Here is a 25,670-nt window from a genome sequence, read left to right on the forward strand (position 1 = left end):
GCATAGCATATTTACTGCAAAGTTAAACACCCAGGGTGTACTGCTGAGTGCTTAATTTCTAAAAGCAAATGTGGCAATCCCCAAAACTCTGCTCAGAAACAGTGGACGTTGCTGTTGGAGTGCCAGATTCAAAGGATGAGTAGTCTTGAATCCACCTCGAGCCTTTTTAATCCACTACCAAACACTCCAAACCCCTTGCAGATCCCTGCTTTATCCCTTTACAACTTTTTATCTGTCTTTCTCTTTCTCCATCTTTCCACTTTGTGTATTTTCCCCAGTTTGCTCTCAGTAAATGTCTGATGCTGGAAAAGAAGTGCTGATCTCCAAAAACAAGTGCTGGTGGGCCCCACCTGTTCCAGATAATATTTAAAACTGCCTCAACTATTTCTTTATATTGCTTCTATCCCAGCTCATTTTGGGAGACATCACAGTCTGATCCATCTTTGGCTTTTAGTGTATTTTGACTGACCCTATTCCAAGCGTGTCCCTCTTGGCACCACTTTTGAAACAGAGTCCTTGAATGGCATACACAAGGACCCCAAATTGAAAAGGTGAACATCTCTTCCCTCCTCCTTTTTTTGAGAGCGAAGAGCAGTAGACCATGTTTGGGAGCCAAATAGTCTGTTCCTTCTAGGCAGCCTAACTAAAACTACACACTCCATGCAAAAGGAGGAGGGGAGGAGTTGAGCAAGCCACAAGAGTCAAGGGGCCAGGACTACTAACAGTGTAATGATGTTATTGACTCTCCTGGATGGAAGAAACCCGATCCTGAAGCCAAGTAGTCACAAACAGAATATATTATAGCTAAGGAATAAGGCAACCACAGTACGGAGGCACACAGTCACTCTAGGAACTAATAAGTGTGAAACCCTGAGCTCCATTGACAGTTCACTGGAGCACTAACAAATTTTATTTTATGCTTGTCACAGAGGAGTAACTCTCTGTGCATGCTGGAAGACTACGTGCCCATCCAAGGCAGGTTTTCTGGAGTTGTTGTGCAAGAGGTCATGTAGGATGTAGACCAAGAGATACCCGAACTGCTCTTCAAACTATCCATGGTCTTTATCATTGTTGTCCTTGTGATCCAACATGCAGCAAGTGCTGGTCCCAACCTGAGTTCCGGAACAGGACAATGAAATGACAAACTTACGCATGCACCTGGCATGTGAGTCTAATGAGTGAGAGAAAGTCATCACATATTACTGAGCACAACCAGATTCTTAATAATGAAAACGCAACAGTAAGAAATTGAGTTACTGGTTGACTGGGGTGTGAGCCCTGGTCAAGCTGCAACCACAGTCGCTTGTTGCATTGTTCTAATTGCAGTGATAGTCTCAAGCAGGATGGATTTGTCTCTGAAAAGACAAGTGGCTGGTTTACAAAAGGGGAACACTTTTCCCACAGTCAAAAAGTAGGATACCCAGATTACCATACAAAGAATATATCTCCAATACCTGAAGCACTGTATTCTTGAAAGGGCATTGTTCAGATGTTGACACCACAAAGAGTGTTGGATGAAAGATATTATAAAAAGAATCCTCTTACAGAGGGAAGAGGGGTGGATTATTATCTGGTGGATTGAGCTTTCCTTCAGTTCCTTCACACATTTCTCCGTGTTCCCCGACTATCCCCGTGTTGAAGAGGCTAAACATTTGTATTCTTTCTAATTTAGGCTCTGAGTGTAGGTGGGCACCACTGGTGTTCGAATCTGATAATCCTGTGCAGGGTCTTCCTGGAGAAAGTGAATTTCTTACCATAAAATGGTTAGTTATGTTGTATTCTTCATCACAGTCCATACACCATGAATCTAGTGACGTGAGGACGCTGCAGACAGATCGAGGATATTGCAGAAGATATAAGAGATGCTCTGAGAGGCAATCTGCGAATCCAAGGCTCTGTCCAATCGATGTTTAAGACTGAGTTTGCTTTTGAATAATACAAAACTCCTCTGTTCTCTTTGATCGTCATTTAGAATGTTATTAAAGAAAAAACACTACTGCCAGGTCGACTCGTGAAACGAACAGGCGTTATTACTTTCTAAAGCTCATTTACTGGAACATTGTTATCATTTATACGGTTCAATTCCAGAAAAGAAGTTGCTGAAAATTAGGCTTCTGCAGTGGATTGACTGCGATTTCAACCCTGTTGCAATAGTTCTGTGAACATGCAGACCAAACTTTTCCGATAAGCTGGGTTAGTATTTTCAATAGAAACACACCGGCCGCCAGGGCCACCGACCACGGGAGCACCGCCAACAGGCTGGCGGTGCTCCCACGAGCATTCTGACCGCGGCGGTTCAGCCGCGGTCAGAAGCGGCAAGTCGGCGGGCTCCCGCCGACTTACCGCTGCTCGGGGGAATCCTTCATGGCGGCGGAGCGCGCTCCGCCGCCATGAGGATTCTGACAGCCCCTACCGCCATCCTGTTCATGGCGGGAAACCCGCCATGAACAGGATGGCGGTAGGGGGTGCCGCGGGGCCCCTGGGGGCCCCTGCCGTGCCCATGCCAATGGCATGGGCACGGCAGGGGCCCCCGTAAGAGGGCCCCGCAAAGTATTTCAGTGTCTGCCATGCAGACACTGAAATACGCGACGGGTGCAAACTGCACCCGTCGCACCCCTGCAACTACGCCGGCTCAATTCTGAGCCGGCGTCCTCGTTGCAGGGGCATTTCCTCTGGGCCGGCGGGCGCTCTTTTGGAGAGCGCCCGCCGGCCCAGAGGAAATGTTAGAATGGCCGCCGCGGTCTTGTGACCGCGGTGCGGTCATTTGGCGGCGGAACCTTGGCGGACGGCCTCCGCCGTCCGCCAAGGTTATAATCAGGCCCTATATCTCTCAATAAATTGTATTTTTTGTTTTTAAATACGACTCACTCTTCGACAACACGAGTCCCGCGTTCACACCTTTTAAGCCGAGGAGGACCTTCAGGTTATGAGAGACGAAAATGCAGTCATTGCGGCGAGCATTTCGGTTCAGTCCTTGTTCCAACGAAAGCTGGAAAGCGTCACTGGCTAAACCCTTCCTGGCTGCCTCGTCTCTTGCGTTTCTGGGTTGTATTCTAGCGCTACTGTTTCAGGCTAACACCTGCAGCTCGGCAGTTTGATCTGAAGCAATCAGCTTCTCGCCGCAGGCCCGTTCATTAAATGTGTCATCAATCGCTTGGTGTGAAGGCGCTTTCAGTCAGGGGAGCAGGGCTAAATAAACAGTGCCAAATCAGCTCGTATAAAATGTAAAAAAAAAAAACAATGAGGCTCTTCTCTGAAGTATTTTATCAGATCGGGGGACCCAATTATGGGAGGTGCTTGGATACTGAAATATCTCAGAATTAAATATCCTGCCCTAAATGCAGCATTCAAAATATGGCCCCGTCGGGTGTAGATTTAGGCAGTGCTTGAAATAGAAAAACAGAAGTGCTCACTTAATTCTGAGAAGTGCCGGTACTCTCCAGTTAAAAGTATTACGTTTTTTTGGGAAGTGCAGGTACTCTCCCTCTCAAAATAAAAAAGTGCCGGCCCTCCGTACCTGACCGTGCCGGCCCATTTAAAGCACTGGACTTAGGTATAGAAATGGAGGGAGAAGCAAAGAAGAACCATTAGAATGCTAGAGAAGCCGGCCTATATCAGCCATTAAATGCCCCGCTGCTACTCCTGCCCTCAGTGGGACCCTAGCCTGCCAGTGCTCTAATACCCGGTGTGACACCATCCTCATAACAAAGTTTCCGTCAAATGAACAACCAGTCAACAGAGGGGAAAAGTCCAGGCCACATTTTAGAAAAAATATTTTGCAAGGGTTGGATCTACATTTAAGAAAAGAAGCAAAGATATAGAAAGAACCCTAGAGGGACGTCTGAACTGAAACATGTTACAAAGTGCCCAGATCTAGCATAAAAGTTTGCATTGTGAATATGGATCCTCTTGTTATAACGAAGGTACAGTGTGCAAATGACATTCTTCCTCGTAAAGGTCACCCCTGAGTTTGTAAGACGAGGTCCGCCCACTGCCAATGAACTTTGATAAATGTTTTGTCCTACCCTTTTTCAGTGTCTTCTATGATGACAGGGAGGGTAAGGTGAATGGAAAATTACACCCTCCTCCCGCGTATGTTTTGAAGTGCTCATGGAAATCTGCCCAGAGGGCCGAAGCTCTGCGTCTTCGGAATGACTGATTCACGTGCATGTGTGCACTGCACACATGGTATCACTTAGAAGCGTCTTTCCCGAAGACAGTAGTTCACCCACCAACCTGGAATAGGCATCCCCCAAGATCTGGAGCACCTAGCAGTGGTCGGCGCCTGTTATGTCCATCCTCCCGGCTGAAACTTCATGAAGCTTTTAAGCCTTTAAACAGATGCAGATGTACAGCTGCTAATGTAATGTTGACTCTTAATCCATCAACAGATGCATAAAATGCTGTCAATGAAGGAATTTGTTTTTCTTTTACATGCACGTGTTTCGTGCATAACGCCAGCATCAAGGTATGTGAGCGCAAACCTACAGTAGGTAAGTGGGATGCACCGTCCCATGAATCACTCACCGCATTAACAGCCCCAGTATCATGTTTTAATAAAATGCGTCCATTAAATAATTTAGATAGAGTGCCTGTGTGCGTGGACCGTGAAAAACGTGCTACTTAGTTTTTGTATTACATTTTTAAGGTGCGTTTCATTTACTAGTTCTTTAAAATAAGAACATAAGAAAACAAAAATGTCTAATTTACTAAGTTGTAAGACTAAAAAGTAAACTTTTTTAAATAAAATATTTGTGTACTTATTTTTCGAAGGGAGAACGTGGCAGCCCAGGTCCCGAGGGCCCTCCTGGAGAGAAAGGCATTGTGGTAAGGCCTGCACCATTGGACACACGAATTGGCTGCGGTGTGTGGGGCATGGGGGGTGGGGCGCCAAGACAAGATGCTTGTTTTAATTATCAAAGTTGATGATTGAGTTGCCACAGAAGGACATATATCTCTCATGTCTTGTGCTAAGCACGCTTCTATGCCTTTATCACTTACAGATTCGACTTTGAGTTCCACTAGTGAGGCAGGTCTGAGGAGAAGGTACAACACAACTTTTAACACTAGAAGTTCACACCTCATTGGCAGCCCTCTTTGTTGTTAGTGTACATTGAATGTTGTCTGTATTTAAGTGATGATTGCTAAGTTGTCAGACATTGTGAAATGGAGAGTCTTGATTGGTCAGAAATGATATGGTGTGCCTCAATGGACTTGCCTAAACACATTGCTCTGATGATGTGTGCATTCGAAACCTACGGCGGACGAAGAGAGTGAGTCACACTTTTTCAGTCTCATCTTACATGATAAGCCAATATACTAATGGGTGTGTCAGTCTCGGTGGCTGATTTGCCCTCTTCCTTGAAATTGGATATGGTCTTTGACTTCCACTCATATTTATATTTTTCCCTAATGATACAAATTCAGCCTGTATGCATCTCCTATGCAAATATATCGTATGCATACAGTGTCCTGGGAAGTCCAGCTGAGCTATAAGAAATGACACCGGGCAGTATGAGAAGAGACGTCGAGAATAAACAAGTACATTCCCAAACATATGCATTTGGCTAAAGGCAACAACTGAGGATACAAATGGTTTGAATCAAAGATGGTCTGTCATGCTATTGTTAGTTTATTGCCTTTTTTATAGAGCACATTCTGCAACCGATGTGTCCTCATCTCGCTTTCTACAATCCAATAACATTCCATATGGTTCAGGGGTTACCATCGAAAAGTCACTCAGTATGTAACCCACTATTGAAAAGTGAAAAGGCCAGATTTTTGTTTATTTCTAAATATCCCGGGCCTGAATTTTTTAATGACTGCACTGTATCAGGTTGCACTATGGCACATCTTTAAGCAGGCGTGGCAGGAGAAAACGGGGCCAGTGCACCCTTTTAAACTAATGCATAACCCCCCATGGCAGTTGCATTCAGTGAAATATGGAGCAGCTGCTTACCAGCCACTCTATGATTCACAGTGCAGGCGACAGCGACCTGTACTTTAAAGAGATAGACTTTAAAGGTAGCGATCCCTCTGCAACCGCCTTCAGGGGGTTGTCTGGGGGGTCTATAGGCTGCCCTTTACTTCCCCAGAGGACTGCCTTTAAGGGCTGTCAGTGCACCGCCTAATGGCTTGTTTCCCTCTGCACCGATATCTGAAAGGGTTTATCACATTTGTATGTAACCACGCCTCCTACTTGTGCACCAGCACTTACTATTAGAGAAAGGGCCACAGAAGCATCTTCAGCCTCTTCTGTAATACCATAGGGCCCTAGCGGCCTCAGGTGTATATTGTTTTTCCAGCACCACACAGTTTTGATAAGTGGGAATGAAGAAAAAACTGGCACAAGATCGGTCTCCTGTATCCAAAGATTATATCTTGGCAACTAAAAGTATCTAACAAGCATTGGCAAAGCCAATATGTCTCGGCAATCCGAGAGCCATAGACGTTGGTAGTGTAAATGTATTTGTGTAGGGCTCTAGAGCTGTTCTTATTGATACACACAAATGCATTAACACTGTCAACGCCCATAGCTCTCAGAGCTCCGAGACCTATTGGCTTTGCCAGTGCTGGTTTATATTGGCTTTGCCACTGGCCTGCCTCCTTATTAAAGAAGACCACGGTCCCTATCCGCAAATTGCGGGAACAATCTATATCAGTTACTGAGAATTGGAGAATGAAGATGAGAATATATTTTATTACAAAAATCAGAACAATAAAATAATTCCGTTCTTCAGTGCATGTACTCAATAAATTAAAAGCAGAAAACAAAGTGCTCTGTGCTGGCACGTGATACACACTGTGGTAAAAAGTCACATCACTGCATTACCCATGTTGTTCTAACATATGTCCAAAACATTCAAAATGAGCTCTTTCCACTGCCTGTGCCTGCCTTTCTGATATGGGTGGGCAGGCAGGCGTACATGTGAACGAAGAGCGGTGGGTGAAGGAGGCCACGTGTAAGCCTTTTACAGTGCTTGCGGGGTTTGTTACCATGGGTGTGGCTCAGCTCTGGGTGAGGATGACCATGTGCTCTGGTATGTTTTACCACAAGTCGTATATAAGGAACAGCTGAGAACAAGCATGCCGCTGCTGCGCATTCCCAAAACCCACTACTACCCCCACCCACTTGACGCCTGCCCTGGACTCCAACCCTGGGGACCTTGGGCTTTGGTCTCTAGAAGGAGAGGATGAGGAGTAATGGCCTGAGCTGCTGGTTTAGGAGCTAGGGTTCCAGGTTCAAGTCTCAGCGTTGGCTCAACATTCTGTGATTGTGGGAAAATCACGTAATCTCCCGATGTCTACAAAAATATGAATGTGTCATTGTGTAATGTAACGTGAAAAGCACTGCAATACCTTCAGGTTGAATTCAATCTACATAAAAACCTAAAAAAAAACAAAATAATGAAACAAAAAGAGCCTGCAGAGAAAGCTGCAAGTATGGGAAAAATTGGCGCTTGGTGCTAATTCAAACAACAGTGCTCCTAATGTGTGGCGGACCACTCACCATTTAAAAAAAGTAGTCCTGAAACAATAGGTGAAATGTGGCTGCTGCATAACTTTATCGCGCTTGGCCGGTGCTCTCGGGGAGGGCTAAAGACCGGAAGAGCCCTGCCCATGTCAAATGGGGATAAGGAAAAATGGAGCGAGGATGGTACAAGCAGATAAGGACCCTGTAGGCGGGCAGTAAGGCCAGAAGTAGATACATCATGTGTTAGTACGAGACCGCGCATTCATGGCATCTAGAGCCAAGACCTAAAAAGGTGATTACTGTGACAATGACTAATGCACAATTCCTAGCCAATAAAGTTTAGTAGTGTTGGCACTGGACTGAGTTTCATAGGTAGACACATTATCTTTGTACACAGCACTGTAGCACCATTATTGGGTTCAGGCACCCTAAATCTAATGTATAGTGTTGGATGGACTCTTAAAGACAATGGTTATTGTCCCCAAAGACATGCACTCTTTCTAAAGCCCCTATTTCTGTTTTCAACCTTGCTTGGTACTCTTTAATTCCAGCGTGCTTTTGAGTATTTTATTTAGTGAAAAAGCATTCTTCCTTTTCTTTGGGGGCAGAGGGCTGTGTCTTTTCTTACAGGAGCTGAATATTTTCTTATCAAGTTCCCATATAACAGGCTCTAACCCCACAGGTCACTCATTATTGCCGAATCACTATCACTTGCCTCTTCCAAACTACTGTTCACCCACCATCGCCAAGTGAATGTTTTAGACCGCCCTCTTCCGTTATTGTGTGTTTGGCTGTCCTTCTGGTAGCATCAACTTTCTTAAATTCTGAATCTATTTCTCATCCAGTTCTCATTTTGTTGGCCATTTAATTTCTGCATTTTTCTAGTTTCTCATCAACATAGAACCTTCATCCCATTTAACCCTCACTTTCTTATTCACATTTTCACCACCGTTCACACCTGAATATTCTCCATTGAGTTCTTGCCATTTATTTATTATCGCACTAGTTACCAGTGCAACAATGTAACAGAATGTTGCTTATAATCCGTGTCCTTTCTTATTGCCAGCATCGCAAATATCTGATATATTGAATGTGAACCCAGCAAACTAAGCTACACTTTTCAATTATTCTGTAATGTTTAAACATTTTGAACTGGCGTGCACATGTTTTAAGAGTGATTTATAGGCATTATTATATAAAAAATGAGAAATGATATTTAAATCCATGATTCCATTTTCAATTCGTCATTAGACTCCCACAAACGCGGTACTCAACTTTCCTGCAATCTGCTGCCAAAATCCAGCGAAGATTTGTCCTCCAAAGGGAAGGCGAGTGAAATGTGTCCAAAGGTGAACAAAGCGAAATCACTTGGCTAGCATTTCCTTTTAGTCTGGCCGGAAAATTCAAATGTTGTACACTACCCCTGAACAGTATTTTTGTGCTGCCAATTTAGCAATTACTCTATCTGCCAACGATTGCGTAACCTTACTGCCTTCACTGACTTGAAACTGCTTAATCATACATTCATTCATTTCAAAACCACCCATTTTTCTTACTACGCCCTTTGCTGCCAAAGCCTGTATTTTGGAGTTCCCATTGGACAACGTATTCAGCACATCATCGACGTCAGCAATCTGGGAACTAGATCAGAACACAGTACCTCAACCCATCTCATAAATTGAATCAAGTTTTTTCGATGGTAACCCTGAACCATATAGAAAGTTACCGGATTGCAGAGAAATATATGAGGACTCATCAGTTGCAGAATGGAATTTATGCAGAGAACAAAAAACATTGTTCCTAGGTTCGCAGCATGGAGTGGGCGAAAAAATGCGGTACTAATGCTTTATTCCACATTTTGAAGTGCTTGCTGTTACTGTTTACTGGGAGCAGTAGTTTTACATCATCTAGAATGACTCTTGACATTTGTAGTTGAAGGCCTAATCCATTCAACCTTTTTCTGTGCATGGCTTAGAATTTTGACAATTAAGTTGTAAATATAGCTCGTGTCATGGGCTTGCAAGGCCATATTACACATATTGAGGTGAAGTGAAAGTGAGGTGCGTGTAATAATCCTGCATAATGCATACATTTTGCAATTGTACATATATTTAGGTAGAAGCACGTTCTCCCAGGAGAGTGTCGGAGGCTTACACAGGAGACAGTCAGTTGTTTCTTATCAGAACATCTAACTTACACTCATATGAGCCAGGCTTTAAGTGTTGCTGACATTGCAGAATAGTGGGCCATTCTGTGCTGATTTTTTGCAGGATTTTATGCGAAGAAATAGCATGCAGAGAAGCAAATTAGTACATTGTGGACATATAGGGTTAGGGTGTAAATCCTTTGTCATTTAAATAGTATGCAATTACACATGTAGACTGTTGTAAAAGTCCAATGAAATGTCAGGCAATGTGTATTTACCCATAAATTAGACACATACGTGGATGTAAACTACCCATATTATAGGATTTGAATAAGCCTATACAATCCTTAAAGGTTAGGTCGCTTCAAACCTTGTCAACGTTTTCTTTATGCTCTATACATTAGGCAGAACTGCTAGGAAGCTGGACGATGTGGAATCTCTGATTACATAAACAGATTTCTTTGTGGGAGTCAGCAGCTCTTTAAAGTTCAGAAGGATGGCCTAGGAAGTTGTCAGTGTCACTTGCCAAGATTCGCATTCTCACTGTTTCACGGCGTGACTCAGACAATTATTCTTAGCTGAACATTTTATGAATGAACTAGGGGGAAGTGGGTTTAATTCAATATGCATATTGTAGCATATGGTATATTCGTTTAAATAACCACGAATGATGGTAATTCTATTAAGTCTGTTTGACCGGAACAGAAAGAGAAATCATACACGTGCTAAGTTAATTTATTTTAGGAACAAGATTGTCCACGTTTGTCACGCTCTGCAATGATTCAACATTTGTTATAAGGGACGTCCTGTTTCTCACAGAGAAAGCAAGAGAAGCACAACACGTCTCAGCCGTAGAATGGGCACCAGTAGAATCCTCAGCACCGTTTTAACTCTCCACCAATGTTAGTTTGAAAGAACTTTAAATAAAAAGTGAAAACCTTGGTGTGTTTGGAGCTGCGTAATACGCACAAGCTGCTAAATCCAGGGACAAGGTGACATAGCGCCCCATCATTACAGTTGTAGCGGTTGAGAGACTCAGAGTAGGTAATGTGCAGGAAGAGTGTTGGGTCGTCCTTAAATTACCTTTTTTTTTTTTTTTTTTTAGATGAACTTGGTTTTGCTGTTGTGTAAAAATGAAAACGCAACCTAATGAAAACATATTATAGATTTTTTTCTAAAAAGTAGACAAAGCGTCTTCACATTGTGAAGATCACAAACAAATAACCAAAGAAATTCAACAGACCTGTGGTGCACAAGAATGAAGTAACTGATTTATCAAACATGTCGATGAGTAAACAACTAAGGTAGAGTGTAACAAACATAGAGATGATTAAACAACTAGGGTATGGTATAAAGAAAAGGTAGATGAGTAAACAACTAGGGTAGGATGTAATGGGCAGTAATACTGAAAGGGTACACTGTCCCTGTTTGTTTGTGCGAAGGCACACGTCACAGAGGGTGCGCCGGGCATAAACAAGGAAAGTGTGCCCCGTTATGATGAATGTGCTGCCCCCTCCCCCACCCAGGGCAAACTTCAGTAAAATACAGAGAAGCTGCTTCAGAATCACTGAGTTTCGCAGTGAAGACAGCATGCCTCGTGCACTTTGAAGGAGCGGGAGAGATCCGCCTGCAGGTAGGTGCACTGAGTGACTATACCCACCTGCTTTGGGGATATCTGGGGGTCCATGGGACCACTTTCCTCCCTTTCAGAAGGCTGCCTTCAGGAGGTGCACTGACCACCTTTTTGTGACTCACTGTGAGTGCTCCTCCTAAGGGTCTGTTTGCATGTGTGCCAGCATCTGTAATGCAGCCCGGGCGCAAGAAGCAAAGAGATTCCCTCATTTGTATAATGCCACTGCCCCATGCAATTGAGGGAATGCCCTCTCATGATAGCGCTGGCACTACGCATGCACCAGCGCTATCCGGATTACAAAAGGGGCTGTTTAAGCATCTGCAATCCCTTCTGTAGTACCACCGTACCCCGGAGGCACACAAAGCACTCCCAGGGCACAATGTATAATACAGCCCAAGTAGATGAGTAAACAACCAGGGTAGGATGTAACAAACAGATGAGTGCAAAATTAGGATGTGCCATGGCTAGAACTGCTGAGATGTATCCAAAAATCATATGTAGATGAGTGAGCCACAAGGATGGGTTGCATCCAAAAGAAGTAAAGAACTAGAGGTGGCCATAGCCAGAAGTGTCAAAATGTAAAGAAACATATATGATTGAAAAAGTAGGATTGAACTTCACTGCAAGTGCTAAGATGTAAACCGTCATTGTGCGTAGTAAACAACTATGTTGAACTGCAATCGGAAGTTCCAAGATGTAACAATCATGTAGTTGCTTCAATAAATAAAAATGGATGTATCATGAACTGCCAAGATATAACATGAAGCTGAGGCAAAATTTAGGATTGTCTCTAACAGTATATGATCCTAGGGATGTGGTTGTATAAAGTGTTAAATATACGCGTTATCATCGTCCTCCGACAGAATCAAAACTTGCTCTCTCGCCCTGGTGGGCCCGACCTCTGCATTCCACCAGTGAGTCTTCCGCAGTATCTTGAGATTCAGCCAACTAGTCTGGAAGTGGAAGAACAATAGGCTGCCGTGCGGGGAGACTTCTGCCAGTGGCTGAGGGGTCCTTCGTTTTTTCACTATTCACGGCCACCATGAGTAACATAATGGTAGCAAACACGAAAACAACCGCATTATAAGGCCTGCCTAAAGACGCGTATGCCTCTGGATGCTGTAATCGAACAGCCAGCTAAATGTTTCTGATGGAGGAGTCAGCTGGGGCTTTGTCATAGTTTGCCAAGTGGTTCCACATCTCTAAATGAAGTGAGGGGAAGTGCAGAACTGGAAGATGAGGCATCATCTGCCAATCCGTAAATAAGGCCTTAAGCCTTTTTGTATATATATAATACCAAATTTTGTTTCACGCATTAAATTTGATTGAAGCTAAAGAAGATAGTAATTTTCTTATTAAAGGACCGCTAGCACTATCAGTCTCATAGCAGCTTGTACACTTCGTATTATTTCAATGTGTTGTATCTAATCTTAAATGTTTGTCATAACCCATCCCAAAGGAAACCATTGCCAGCATTGTGGTAGATTTGCAGGTTGCCTCTCCTTATTCCAGCAGCCTGCCTAAATCGAAGGTGACACCTGTGTTACCAAACATGGGACCACATGTGCTGATTCTCTTTAATAGAGAATCCTAAAGTCTTTTTTGACAGCTTGCACATCAAGATACATTATTATGCCAGTGACACACTACAGTACCTCAAAGTATCACCTGCTTGCAAAGCATGCTGCACCTAAAAGACTGTGTGCCAGAAAATGAGAACTGGATTAGGATGTTATGTGAGACTCAGCCCCTAGGTTTAAATCATCCTCCTGCTTCAAATGCCCCACCTAGACCTGGCTAACAGCATACAAAGTAAAAGCAACTAGTCATACACTAATAAGTGACTTGGGGATTGGCTTGACTCTAAACTTGTGAAAAAATGAGGTCCACTCCAAACCAACACACAAGCAACTCCAGACTGATCCTGTGTACTGTGTGCCATAGGTTCAAACAGCACCAAACTAAAGAGGCCTGAATAGGCTGAAACTGATCTAGAGTTGCTTGTGTTCCCATTTAGAGGGGAGTATGGGGCAGTTCGGGTTGCAATTACCTATTGTAGCAGAAGCAAGGCTGATTTGCATATGTCTAGTTCCTGTCTGAGGTGGCATGGTGTGCAAAATAATGATTTAAAGTAATTGCCAGTGACTGAGATTAATCCAAGCATTCCACACATCACAATTTTTGTTTCTTCAGTGCAGTGCATTAAGTGTGATGGGTATGCCTAGATGTGGACATGGGACTCTAATACACCCTACAGGAGAGACCCATATAGGCTGAACCCAGCCTGGGGTTACTAGTGCTCCCATTCAGAGGTGACCTGGACTGGCAGTTTGTAGTAGACTGCTCCGATTGGAGCATGACCAATGCTGATTTATTTATATATGACTGGTTCCTGCCTGACATAGCACGGTGGGCAAAAAGATGATGTACTGGCATGTGATCCACAAGTAAATTACCAGTGGTGGAGATTAATGCAGACATTCCATCTTTTTAGTTTTCTTCAGTTTGACTCTAAAGTTGACCTAGCCTTTAACATTCAAAATGGGCCTGGAAATGTCTTCTTTCACCCAGTCTCTTACAAAAAGTAAATGCATGTGCACATGCAATCTCAGCACAGTCCTAGAGGAAATTATTAACTAGGACCACCTACTTCAGTGTCATATACTATCAAGACACCTTAGAACCATACCAGCATCACTAAGGTAGAACAGCATGCAGGGAACCACTTCATTTCAGACTGATGCATTTCAAGAAAACCATAATCCGAGCTTTGATGTCCCAGCACTGTCTTTCCTTTGGAAAACTGAGGAATCATCAAAAAAGCCTATTCAACTTTTAAGTCACCAACCACAACTCTCAAGGCTAAAAAAAGAATTGCTATACGATTTCGACTGGTGCATTAAAGCGCTGCAACAAAATGATCTGTTGCCCCAAAACAATTACATTCCAATACCATCTAACTCTTCAGTGATCTTTCTCTGAATGCGCACCCTAAGTATACCACTCTCTATTTGTGCACCCAGGCATCTCACCAGATATTGCTTTGGGCTAGCATACAACTGGAAACACATGATGTCTGTAAGCAATTAGGACTCCAAGTATCCTCATCCACAGCATCAGACATTTAATAATATACCTAAATCTACATCTGCTATTAAAGTTCATAATGATTAATTCTGTAAGTCTTCTAATCGGAGTCCCCATTTAAGGGCAGTTCTCGCATGCCTAAAATAGTGGCCTGATTTGCACTCAACAAACTGATTAACATATGTTACAGCGCCACTGGTAGCACCTCTGTATTAATGGTTAGGTCAGAGCTTCCATTGAAAAGCCATTCCTTGTTTTCCTAATAACTTTTACGCTGTTTGATGAATCTGTTTGAAGTGTTCCAAAAGGATTTACTATTAGTTTGGGTCCATCGTGACAAGTTTCATTGAGATCTACTAGGTGAGGAAAATGAATGTGAGTCCCAAAAGTGACATCTGCCATTATATTTCTCATAAGATGTTTTACTACTTGATACAGAAGAAATGACTGAAAGGGATTACACCAAATTTTGCATGTCTACAGAACGTTACTCCAGGAAGTGTTTATGCTTGTTTTGGTGTACATTAGTTCAGTAGTTTAGGAGAAATTAGCATTTCAAAAGTGTTCAAATCTGGGCACGAAGAGTTTGAGTTTTAGAGCCATCTGAAACATTAAATCACCGATCTTCCATGGATTCCCACATGATTTTTATTTGAAAAAATAAAGGGCGTTCTGCTCTGTATAACTGTAATGAGGGTTATGAATACCAGCTAGAAAAATTAAAGCACGTTATGATCTGCAGGTCTGTTGTGGAAGTTACCTTAACTCAACATTAAGTATGTTTTTATTACATTTCCAAGTTTTTTTAAAGCTATATATATATATATATATATATATAGAGAGAGAGAGAGGTAGAGAGAATGAGAGATATTTATTTCATATACTTCACAGCATCATTTCAAGAAATAGAAGCCGTTTTCACCACATGATCAAGGAATTGCAATGCAAGACTGCTCACACGTTCCTTTAGCCTATCATGCAAAAACTATGAACAGGATTATATTCTAAGGCAGTGATAATGTTTATGTATAGCTTGACAATAAGCACTAAACGTACCTCACATATGTTCCTCACTCACCTGTTGTGCTCTGTTTGCTTTGTTGAGGTCTAGTATTGGTCAGAACAATATTAACAAAATCTTGTCATCTGTTTTTGCCACAAGCACTTAAATTGCAATCATGAAATGCTCACTGTATATCTATGCACCTCTCTATATCCTGTAACTCTGTCTTTCCTCTGTAAAGCTCTCTGTTTCCCGCTGACTCTGGTCTGTTCTAAAGCAACTGGAGGACATAAATAAATAAATACAAGCACAAGTACATAAAGGAGGACATTTGTTATATGGATGATATGCGAAGTGTTTTCTTATTGATTATATGAAATCTGTTAGATAGCTTCATTCATTTATTTAACTCCTAGAATCCATAATGTTGTCTGCACTTGAATCATCCTTGCTTATATCAAAGCATATCAAGATCATCTCAATTACAACTCCCTTACAGAAAGATATGACTACGTTATTACTCACCACCTCTGAAAAATGTCCCTTTTAATCCAAAAACAGTGGTCAAAGTGGTTCTGTTTTTGAACAAGCCAGTGCTATTTGATTAACACAAACAGTTTTTTGAAAGTACGCACCACTTACTCTTGGCTAACATCTGAATTACTCTGAATTTCTAGTAGTAAGGCATAGCTATTTAAAGTTGTTTGATATTCTGTAATTCACTACACATTTTTGACAAAGACTTTGTAAATCTGAAGCCTTTACTGTGTTGGAACGGGTATCCCAGTTATTGGTTTATGAGAAGAATTTACCTCTCATTGGAGAGAAATCCCAGCTGTTTCACTTGGCTGAAGGATCTTTGTTAGTTGAGATTAACCAGGAACTGTACATCAAATTATATTGTCATCATAATCTCAATTCTATTTTCAGTCAATAATGAGAGTTTGTACGTTTTAAGGGTTTTATTATTCAAATCGTTTTATTAATCCATCTTTATTAAGTCAGCATATAAATTCATTGATATCAATCATAGTTTTATCAATGATTAAAAAATAAGTAATCAGTAAATCATAATAAGTGCATTAAGGATGTTCCGTAAAGGAAAGAATCCCTATTCTAGGAATGAGGATGAAATGGTGTCAGTTAGAACCCATAAAGAGTTCCAGTTAGAGAGATCAACAGGCATAAAGCTGCAGTGTCAAATTATCAGCTCAGTAATTCAATTATCAATTACAGAAAAACTTCCTAAAAAAGGGAGGTTCAAGAAACTCAGTACAGTCTCAGCACGAACAACGTGCTATGTGAATGAAAGGACAGGGGAAGTGGTAAGTGGCATGTGGAAACCTACTCAAGGAACACACACTATTACAGACATCATGATCTAAAACCTTTGCAACATGTTGCTGCTTCTGTCTTCAGTCCCCAATCAGCTTTCCATGACTCATGAGAACAGGATCCGTCCTCGTCTTCTCTCCAGGAAAACAGTAGTCCATAGACAGCAATGTCATGTGAAACATTTCTTATCAAGTACAATGTTAATCCTCAGAGATTTTCCCACCATTCATTGCCTTCAGAAAATCTGTATTGTTTGTAAAATCGTGTGCAAGCTTCTTCATTATCTCACTAAGGGCCACATGTACAAAACATTTTTCAAGTCACAAACGGGCCGATTCGCAAAATTGGCCCGTTTGCGACTAGAAAAATGCTTTTTGAGATGTACAAGGCACAAACTGTGATTCGGTAACTTGTTACCGAATCGCAATTCGTGCTTTGTGATTCGGTATTAGGAACGGGCGTGTTCGGGGTTTCCCTTCCTAATACCAAATTTAAATGGTATGTATGATTGTTTTATGATCGTGAATGCTGTCGCAAAACAATCGCAGTTAGCACCAATTTCAAATTGGTGCTAACCCATTCGCAAAGGGGAAAGGGTCCCTTGGGGACCCCTTCACCTTTGTGAATGCATGCGAAAACGTTTTTGAAGAGCAGGCAGTGGTGGTCTCACGGACCACTGCCTACTCATCAAAAATGAAACTGAAACATTTCATTTCTTTCTTTTTAAACGCAGCCCGTTTACCTTTAAGTCAAATGGGCTGCGTTTAAAAAAAATGATTGTTTTATTTAAAAGCAATCACTGACATGATGGTCTGCTGACACCAGCAGGACACCATCCCTGTGATTTTTGCGATTCCCGGTGGGTCGCAAATTGCGACCTACCTCCTTAATATTAATGAGGCAGGTTTATTTGCGACCCACTGGGAATCACAAAAGAAACTCAGTGGAGTTTCTTACATTTGGATTTGCAATTCCCTAATTGCGATTCCCATGGAACCACAATTAGGAAATCGCATATCCAAATATTTGCACAAAAATCTATTCATTAGTTAACAGTGATCATCGTGTAAGTGTAAACATATTCAGAGTTAAACAAAAACATTTTATGCACTTGTTATTCCTAATGAAAGCATGTCCACTGGAAGGTCAGGAAATAAACATTTTATATGAAATCATCATTCTTCTGGCATGTTAGCCTGTCAGATAGCATTGCTATAACTGTTAAGGCCAAGTACGAGTAAATATGGTTGCCTACTAAAATCTTTGCATTTAATTTAAAAGCATTTATTTCCACTAAAGTCTACCCATTAATTCTGCATATTATTGCATTATTTTCTCTATATTTTAGAATGCTCATTCAGCTGTAACATATTCACATTGCTTATCATTTGTTCCTCAGATGAGTCAAAGAGTCTACAAAAGGGCTCAGCTCCTCTCACAATAACAGATGAGTGTATGCATTTATAGTACAGGCGAATATTGAAATTTGCATTGCCTTCTTGTGAATATGTTTAGCACATCTCATTAGTTGTAAGAGCTGACAATTATGCATTGATTTTTCCTATCTTGTATTTTTGTTTTAGAAATAACATTTATATTCTTTATACCTTGATTTTAGGGTTATCCAGGACCTCCTGGCATCCCTGGAACACTTGGTCCAGAAGGTTTACCAGTAAGAGCCACTTTGCCTTTATTAAATGGTTGAAAAATTACTTCGGTGTTTCTATTTTTTGCAAATTGAAGTAATTTGTAATAGGACAATGCTATGAAATTCATTAAAAAGTATTGGGAATAAGTAAAAGAAATCCAAAATGTATGAAGCAGGAAAATAATTTTTCATGGGCATTCTAGTTTGTCACTGCTATAACAATTGTGATTATTTATATTTCCGATTTATTTTTTACCACTTTTTTATATCCTCATTCATATCACCCTCTGGTGTATTTGGCATGTTAATTACCTAATGGGGCAAGGACAGTATACTCTTCCATTAATTTTTAGAAAGTACTTTCTCTGTTGGTTATACTGTTCTAAAATGTTTTGTTTAATAGAGCATAAACTATGAGCCTGAATAGAACATCATCACTTGATCTCTTTCCTAAATGTCAGGACTTAAATTAATCTGTATATACCAACCTAAAGTAAATTATTGAACTTAGTTAATAGAAATATAATCAAACACCCGGCTACCTGGACTGGCAGTGATGAGTGTTATTTTCTGATCGTAAGGCTCTAGTGAGAATGTGCATTGGAATCTCAATCAATCAATCAGTATTTATTGAGAGCTACTTATCACCCATGAAGGTATCCAGTTGCTGTACTGTGGAGTCAGTCAAACAGCCAGGTTTTGAGTCCCTTACAAAAGTGGGTGAGTGAGGGTGAGGTGCAGAGGTAGAAGGGGAGGGTGTTCCAGTACTTAGTGGTGAGGAGGGAGAAAGAGAATCCTCTGGTGTGGCAGCGGTGGATGCGTGGTACTTCTGCAAGGGCAAGGTGAGTGGAGGTTCCTGGGAGGCAGGTGTTTGAGGTAGGCTGGTCCTGGGTTGTGGAGGGCTTTTTAGGCATGGGTCAGGAGTTAGAATTTGCATCTTTTCTGGATGGGGAGCCAGATGCTGGGGAGTCAGAGGCTGGGTGATCTGGGTCCTCTTTGGAAGGTTGAGGATCAGTCTGGCTGCTGCATTCTGGATCATTTGGAGTCTCCTCATAAATTTGGTGGTAATGCATGCATAGCGTGTGTTCTTGTAGTCCAGTTGTCTGGTGATGAGGGCCTGTGTCGCTGTTTTCCTGGTGCTTGTGGGAAGCCACTTGAAGACTTTGCGCAGCATGCAAAGGATGTGGAAGCAGGATGAGGAGACAGTGTTGACTTCGAGTTTCATAGAGATTTCCCTGTCCAGGGTGATAATGAGGTTGCAGGCATGGTCTTTCAGAGTGAGGGTGGGTCTGAGCTCTGCCGAAGATTACTACTTCAGTTTTGTCCGTGTTGAGTTTCAGGCAGTTATTATTCATCCATGCTGAGACATTCTTCGTACAGTTATGGAAGTTGGTCTTCATCCTGGTGGTGTCCGCTGAGACCGAAAAGGCGAGCTGTGTGTCGTCAGCGTATAAGATGATGTTGGCTCTGACTATGTCTGCGAGTGGTGTCATGTAGATTTTGAAGAGAGTTGTACTGAGGGATGAGCCTTGGGGGACGCTGCAGAGTGTGCTCTTGGGTTGAGAAGTGAAGGGAGGGAGACAGATTCTCTGAGTGCATCCCATTAGGAAGGAAGCCATCCACTTTAGTGCGTAGTTTGTGATTCCTGTCTGTCGCAGTCCCTCGATGAGTGTGTAGTGGGAGACCGTGTTGAAGGCTGCAGATAGGTCAAGTAGGATGAGGGCGGCTGATTCACTCCTACCGAGTAGGGTGCGGATGACATCTGTTGCAGCCATCAGGGCTGTTTTGGTGCTGTGATTAGCCCAGAATCCTAATTGGGTGGGGGTCCAACAGGTTGTTTCTCTCCAGGTGTTCTGTGAGTTAGAGGTAGATGGCCTTCTCTAGGACTTTGGTGGGAAATGGGAGCAGTGAGATGGGGCAGTATTTCTGGAGCTTGCTGGTGTCTGCAGGGGGTTTCTTGAAGAGCAGGCCTACCTCTACATGGTTCCAGGCATCGGGGAAGGTGGCTGTGGCGATGGTGGTGTTGTGGATGTTGGGGAGCTGGCGGCTAATTTCCTCCCTTCCGAGATTGAAAAGTCAGTGGGTGCATGGGTCAGTGGGTCTTCCTGAGTGGATGAAGTTCATAAGAGTGTTTGTGTTCAGAGTGCTGAGTTGTTCCCATGTGGTGAGTGGGTGGTGAGCATCGGTGGTTGATCGGATGTTGGGGGGTCGGTGGGTTCGGCATCAAAGTTTCTGTAGATGGTTGCTCTCTTGTAAGTGTTCGGCTAGGGCGTTGCAGAGTTCTTGTGAGGAAGGGATCACATTTTCGGTGGCTGATGGGCCAGTGAAGTCCCTGATGATGGAGGAGAGTTCCTTGGTTTTGTTGGTGCTGGTCTCAATCTGGTGTGTCAGGGCCTACTTTATTGTGGCTTTGAGCAGGCAGTGGTAATCGTAGAGGCCCGACTTCAAAGTGGCTCGGTCCATGTTGTTTCAGCTGGTTCGCCATTCTCTTTCCAGTTATTTGCATCTGTATTTTTTCCATCCTAAGTTCCAGGGTGTACCAGCTTGCTTGTTTGGTGGATCTTTGCATTCTGACCGGTTTGATGGGAGCGACTTGGTTGGTGGTAATCCATGTGCTGAAGTTCTGGACTGTCAGGTTCAAGTATGTGGTGAGGGTGCACTGAGTGACACTTAGGGTTATCGGTCCATTGGTGCTGGTGACCTTGGTCAAGTTGCGTGAGGGGTGAAGTAGCAGTTGGGGGTGGTGCAGGGAGGTCCGGCGATGGTGAAGTGTATGTTAGAGTGGTCCGACCAGGTGACTTCCGTTGTGTTACTGTACTTGATTCTGTTACTGGATGTGAATACAGAGTCCTCTGGGTGTTCTTCTTTGTGCGTGGGGTCTGTGACCAGCTGCATGAGGCCAATGTTGTCCAGCTGTTCTAGGAGGTCGGTGGAGTTAGTGATAGATAGTTCTATGAGCAAGTGTTATGTCCTTAACAAGCATTCTGGCTTGCACCTGCAATCCTTTCAGCATCTTGGTCATGTCATTTTTAGAAACATTTGCATAGAACTAAAACACAGAGGCCACCAATTGTTTCATCATTATCAGCTTCGCACAGAAAATGGCAGCACTGGCACACAATAAATTTAGCAAAACTGGATTTATTTACTGTTTTATCAAGCAAGTGAAATGCAAGCATTAGTGCTCAATGAAGTACAGCGAAGACAGCCATACATACACTGCTCTGATGTACCCTGAATTAACAGGTCTGTCTGCAACATCACAAAAAGAATGAAACCATGCTAAATTTCTTCGACACCCTGCCAGCTCCTTTAGGCCACATGGATCAAGCGAAACCTCCAGTTGAGTTAATGCCAGAGAGTCCATGCTTGTCACGGACTGTGACTGTGTTCGGCTCCAACTCTGGAGCTGATTCCTTGCATGGCACCATCTACCATGCCAGTTTCTGCCCCATCGATACCAGCACCAATGCTGCTGATACTTGAAAAAGACATTCTGTCTGACTCAAAATTAAATCTGTCTCGACCTCAGTGTCAGAGTCACCAGATCCTTGGGGTCTGTGCACGTTCCCAACACTTCCACTACAAGACAGCTCCAATACTCTGATTAGATTTGTCACAGATTCTAAGAGAGTCCAAGTGGGGACAAGGGGATTAGGAAGGGAACAGCTAGGAAGGAGACCTGTAGGAAGCAAAAGGTTAAAACACACAACATTTAAATTACATCTCATGAAATCAATACTAGGCTATGACTCTAAGCATTGTCATTCTGAAAACATGAACAACCTAAGAATAGACTTAAAATTACTAGGCGTCAAGATGACTGGATACCTCTGAGAGAATCAAGAGAGGTTGAATGAAACTTTTAAATTCAAGTACTTTCCTTTGCATGAGAATCAGGAAAACAATCTGGATAAGTTCTGAACCACCATATGAATCCTTTTTTGAGAACACATATTAGGAACACACAACATTACTTCTAAAACTCTGGCCTTTTGTTCTCTCTAAATGTTGGAACATGAATTGCGCACATTGCAGATTTTCACATAGGTAGTAAACACCATAGAAGGATTGTGCACCATGAATAACACAACGTAAATTCAAGGAATAAATCACGGGACTTCTCAAGTACTACCAAGTAAATGCCTTAGAATGGTAGCGCACAATTAATAACATGAATTAAGCACGTGGAGATAATCGTGCGTCTTGTCAATTCGAATGCCACCATGTAACTGTCAAGAAATGGTAGCGCACAGTGAATAACATGAATTAAGCACGAGGAAAGAATCGCGTGTCTTGCCGATTCGAATGCCACCATGTAACTGCCAAGGAATGGTAGCGCACAATGAATAACATGAATTAAGCACGAGGAGAGAATCGCGTGTCTTGCCGATTCGAATGCCACCATGTAAGTGCCAAGGAATGGTAGCGCACAATGAATTACATGAATTAAGCACGAGGAAAGAATCGCGCGTCTTGCCGATTCGAATGCCACCATGTAACTGCCAAGGAATGGTAGTGCACAATGAATAACACGAATTAAAGACAAGGAAAGAATCGCGCGTCTTGCCGATTCGAATGCCACCATGTAAATGCCAAGAAGTGGTAGCGTGCAATGAATACCAAGGGTTAAATCACTAGAAAACGAATTGCGCGTCTTGTCGATTCGAAGGCCACCATGTAACTGCCAAGAAATGGTAGCGCACAATGAATATCAAGGGTTAAGCACGAGAAAACGAATTGTGCGTCTTGCCGATTCGAAGGCCATAATTTAACTGTCAAGAAATGGTAGCGCACAATGAATAACATGAATTAAACACGGAGAAAGAATTGCGCGTCTTGCCGATTCTAGTAACAGCATGCAAATGCCACCAAAACGCCCAAGCGCACATTCACACGTGCAAGAGTAAATTGTTTATCATGCAAGAATTAGGCCCAAGAATTTGAGCGTCCTCGATAACGGGGTCGGGGGCTCAGCCCAACCTCCTTCCTACCGCCCTGATTAAGGATCACCAATGTAGTATGAAGGGCAGAAGCCTGGAAGATCAAAGTAGACCACCGGAACAGGAGCTCAGGAAGTTGCTGCTGCTCTGCACCGGGACCTCTGAATAGTGAGCACGTGGAGCTGGGCTGGCTCCCTTTTATAGAGTCTTAGCCCAGCCCACCAACCACACCCAGGCATGCTGCAGGGAAAGCTTCTAGAAGGCCCTGGATAGGGACCACACCCTGACACACTCTGAAAGCCTGCAGCAATTAATTGCAAATGAACAGTATTTATAAGCACCTTTGAATATAAGTCTTCAGGATTAAACTCTGCAATGCAAAAGGTTAAACAACAACATATCAGCACTATGCATAAATTACATTATCTTGAGAGTGCTGGGTTTTTGCATTCTAGTCGCCTGTAGAGCACGCACTGACCTGGTGTTTACACTCAGCCAAAACCACATCCGGCATCAATACCTATGTACTCTTCCCCAGTACATTCTGACACTGTTAAATACAGTATCTTTGCCTAGGAGCCACTCATCAGTGTTTCATCAGCTATTAAGGTTGGACCCTTGCCAGAGTCAACCAGTCTCTGGTGATGATAGTGTCTGTAAGGGCTAAATCCCCCCACAATATGTTGATGACAGTTTCTTGGTGGACCTGCAAGAAGCCAATGGGCTAGACACTTCCCCTGACACTAGGCTGGTTTCAAACCTTGGCCCTTCTACAGAGTGTGCTTAATTTGTCATGCTCATTAGACAAATGGTCTAAGTTTTAGATTTGCAGTTGCTTTCTGTTAAAGTAAAAACCAATGTCCTCACAGAAGTGTTACAACCAAGACAATCCTCATTAGAACCATTGCTGCCATTCAGTGAGGCTTTGACTGACATCCTCAGGGGCATGTGGACTAGGTACAGCTGTTTGCTCACCTGGGAACAGACAGACAACACACTTTTATGGGCCCACTCTGGGTGACCTAGCCTTCCAAAAACAGAACCCTGCTCCTAAGAGCCTGAGAGTATAGGTCCTCCGAGTGAAACTGCCTTCCTAACGCAGCAACCTGCTCCTGAGAACCTGAAAAAACAGGCCTCCAATAGCACGGTTAACCCCAATTATTTTCCTACTGCCTCCCTACCTGAATTGAGGCATTTGCGAGGAGGATGTTTTCTTCTGCTAGTCTTACCCTCAGGTCTGTTTGCTAGGAAGGTACTCTCATGCATTATGGAACTCGGTTGCTGCGATCTTACCAGCAGTCCCAGAAGAATTTTGTGCCATTTTGGCACAGGCCATTCAAGATGGTCAATATGCGGCCAAGTAAATCATCTGGATAGGCCTGGACACAACTGACTTTAGGTAGAGTAGTCAGCACTAGCGTGGTGGGATGAATTCTTCTGGTAATGTCTAACCAGTACTAGGCCTCCAGTGGCTGATCAATGCTAATGAGTGTGTGTGTGTATATTCAGCAAATCTAGAGGCAACAATGGTGAAGTCAGATCCCTAGGTGGTGGTGTGCACTGTACAGAATGACTTAAACTTTATTTTCTGATTGAGGAGGGTCCCATTTTAAATGCTTTAAAACACACTTGAAGTGTGCATGATAGTGTACCACCATAACCAGTCACGGAGTAGCATTGAGAAGATAATGACATTGTCGAGAGGGGTATTTTTTAGGCCAAATTATAGACAGTGACAGTAATTGATCTTTGAGGTCATTGCAATAGCCATGTTATCTACACAAGAAAGGACGTGAAGTTTGACTTTCCTCAATATTCGCATCTTGAAACTTGGAGTTTGTTCAAATCTGGGCAAGAATTATGAGATTTCATCCAGCTGTACACCCACTGTTTTGGACACCTGACCTGGAATCCATGGTGAGTAAATTCACCTAGCTAAAAAAGTAGGGATCCATATTTCTTTTATCAGAAACACTTCAAATCTCATATTTACCATTGTCCATTTGGCAAAATGCTGTTTCATTCATGAATTTAAAAGCAACCTATGATAGATCAGTGTATTGAGAAATTTGAAGTTCTAATACTCTACAAAATGTAAAGAAATTTACCCAAGTCCTAAATCATACTTGACACCACTGTCATCCAACTACCATTTTAGCTTGTCCATCAGAGGTGGAACCAGAATATAATTGGTAAATTATCATCAGGAATAAATAGTGTTTCTGACCTAAATATTGTGTCCTCTATATAACGTCCACAATATAACCCCATTGTAGTAAATGCGAACATAAAATAAATAACATAAATTATAGAAAATCTACACCCAGTGGATCGATATTTTGGTAACAATATTTAGGATACACCTTTTTGTCAGATGATATACTGAGATAAAACGCTACCA

General features: G+C 42.6%; 1 protein-coding gene and 1 long non-coding RNA gene across 2 annotated transcripts in view; one reads left to right on the forward strand and one right to left on the reverse strand.

Annotated features, from left to right (window-relative positions):
* Positions 1-25,670, forward strand: part of COL24A1 (collagen type XXIV alpha 1 chain) — a 713,151-nt gene that overhangs the window by 481,943 nt on the left and 205,538 nt on the right. The window contains exons 26-27 of the mRNA XM_069232264.1: positions 4,774-4,827; positions 18,297-18,350. Of these exons, the coding sequence (XP_069088365.1) occupies positions 4,774-4,827; positions 18,297-18,350 (108 nt within the window). The remainder of the gene's footprint in view (positions 1-4,773; positions 4,828-18,296; positions 18,351-25,670) is intronic.
* LOC138293185 (uncharacterized) overlaps positions 1-25,670 on the reverse strand; it is a 270,652-nt gene that overhangs the window by 152,012 nt on the left and 92,970 nt on the right. The gene's annotated exons all lie outside the window — the stretch shown is intronic.

Source organism: Pleurodeles waltl, chromosome 4_2, assembly GCF_031143425.1.
Source record: "Pleurodeles waltl isolate 20211129_DDA chromosome 4_2, aPleWal1.hap1.20221129, whole genome shotgun sequence".
NCBI classification, from domain to species: domain Eukaryota; kingdom Metazoa; phylum Chordata; class Amphibia; order Caudata; family Salamandridae; genus Pleurodeles; species Pleurodeles waltl.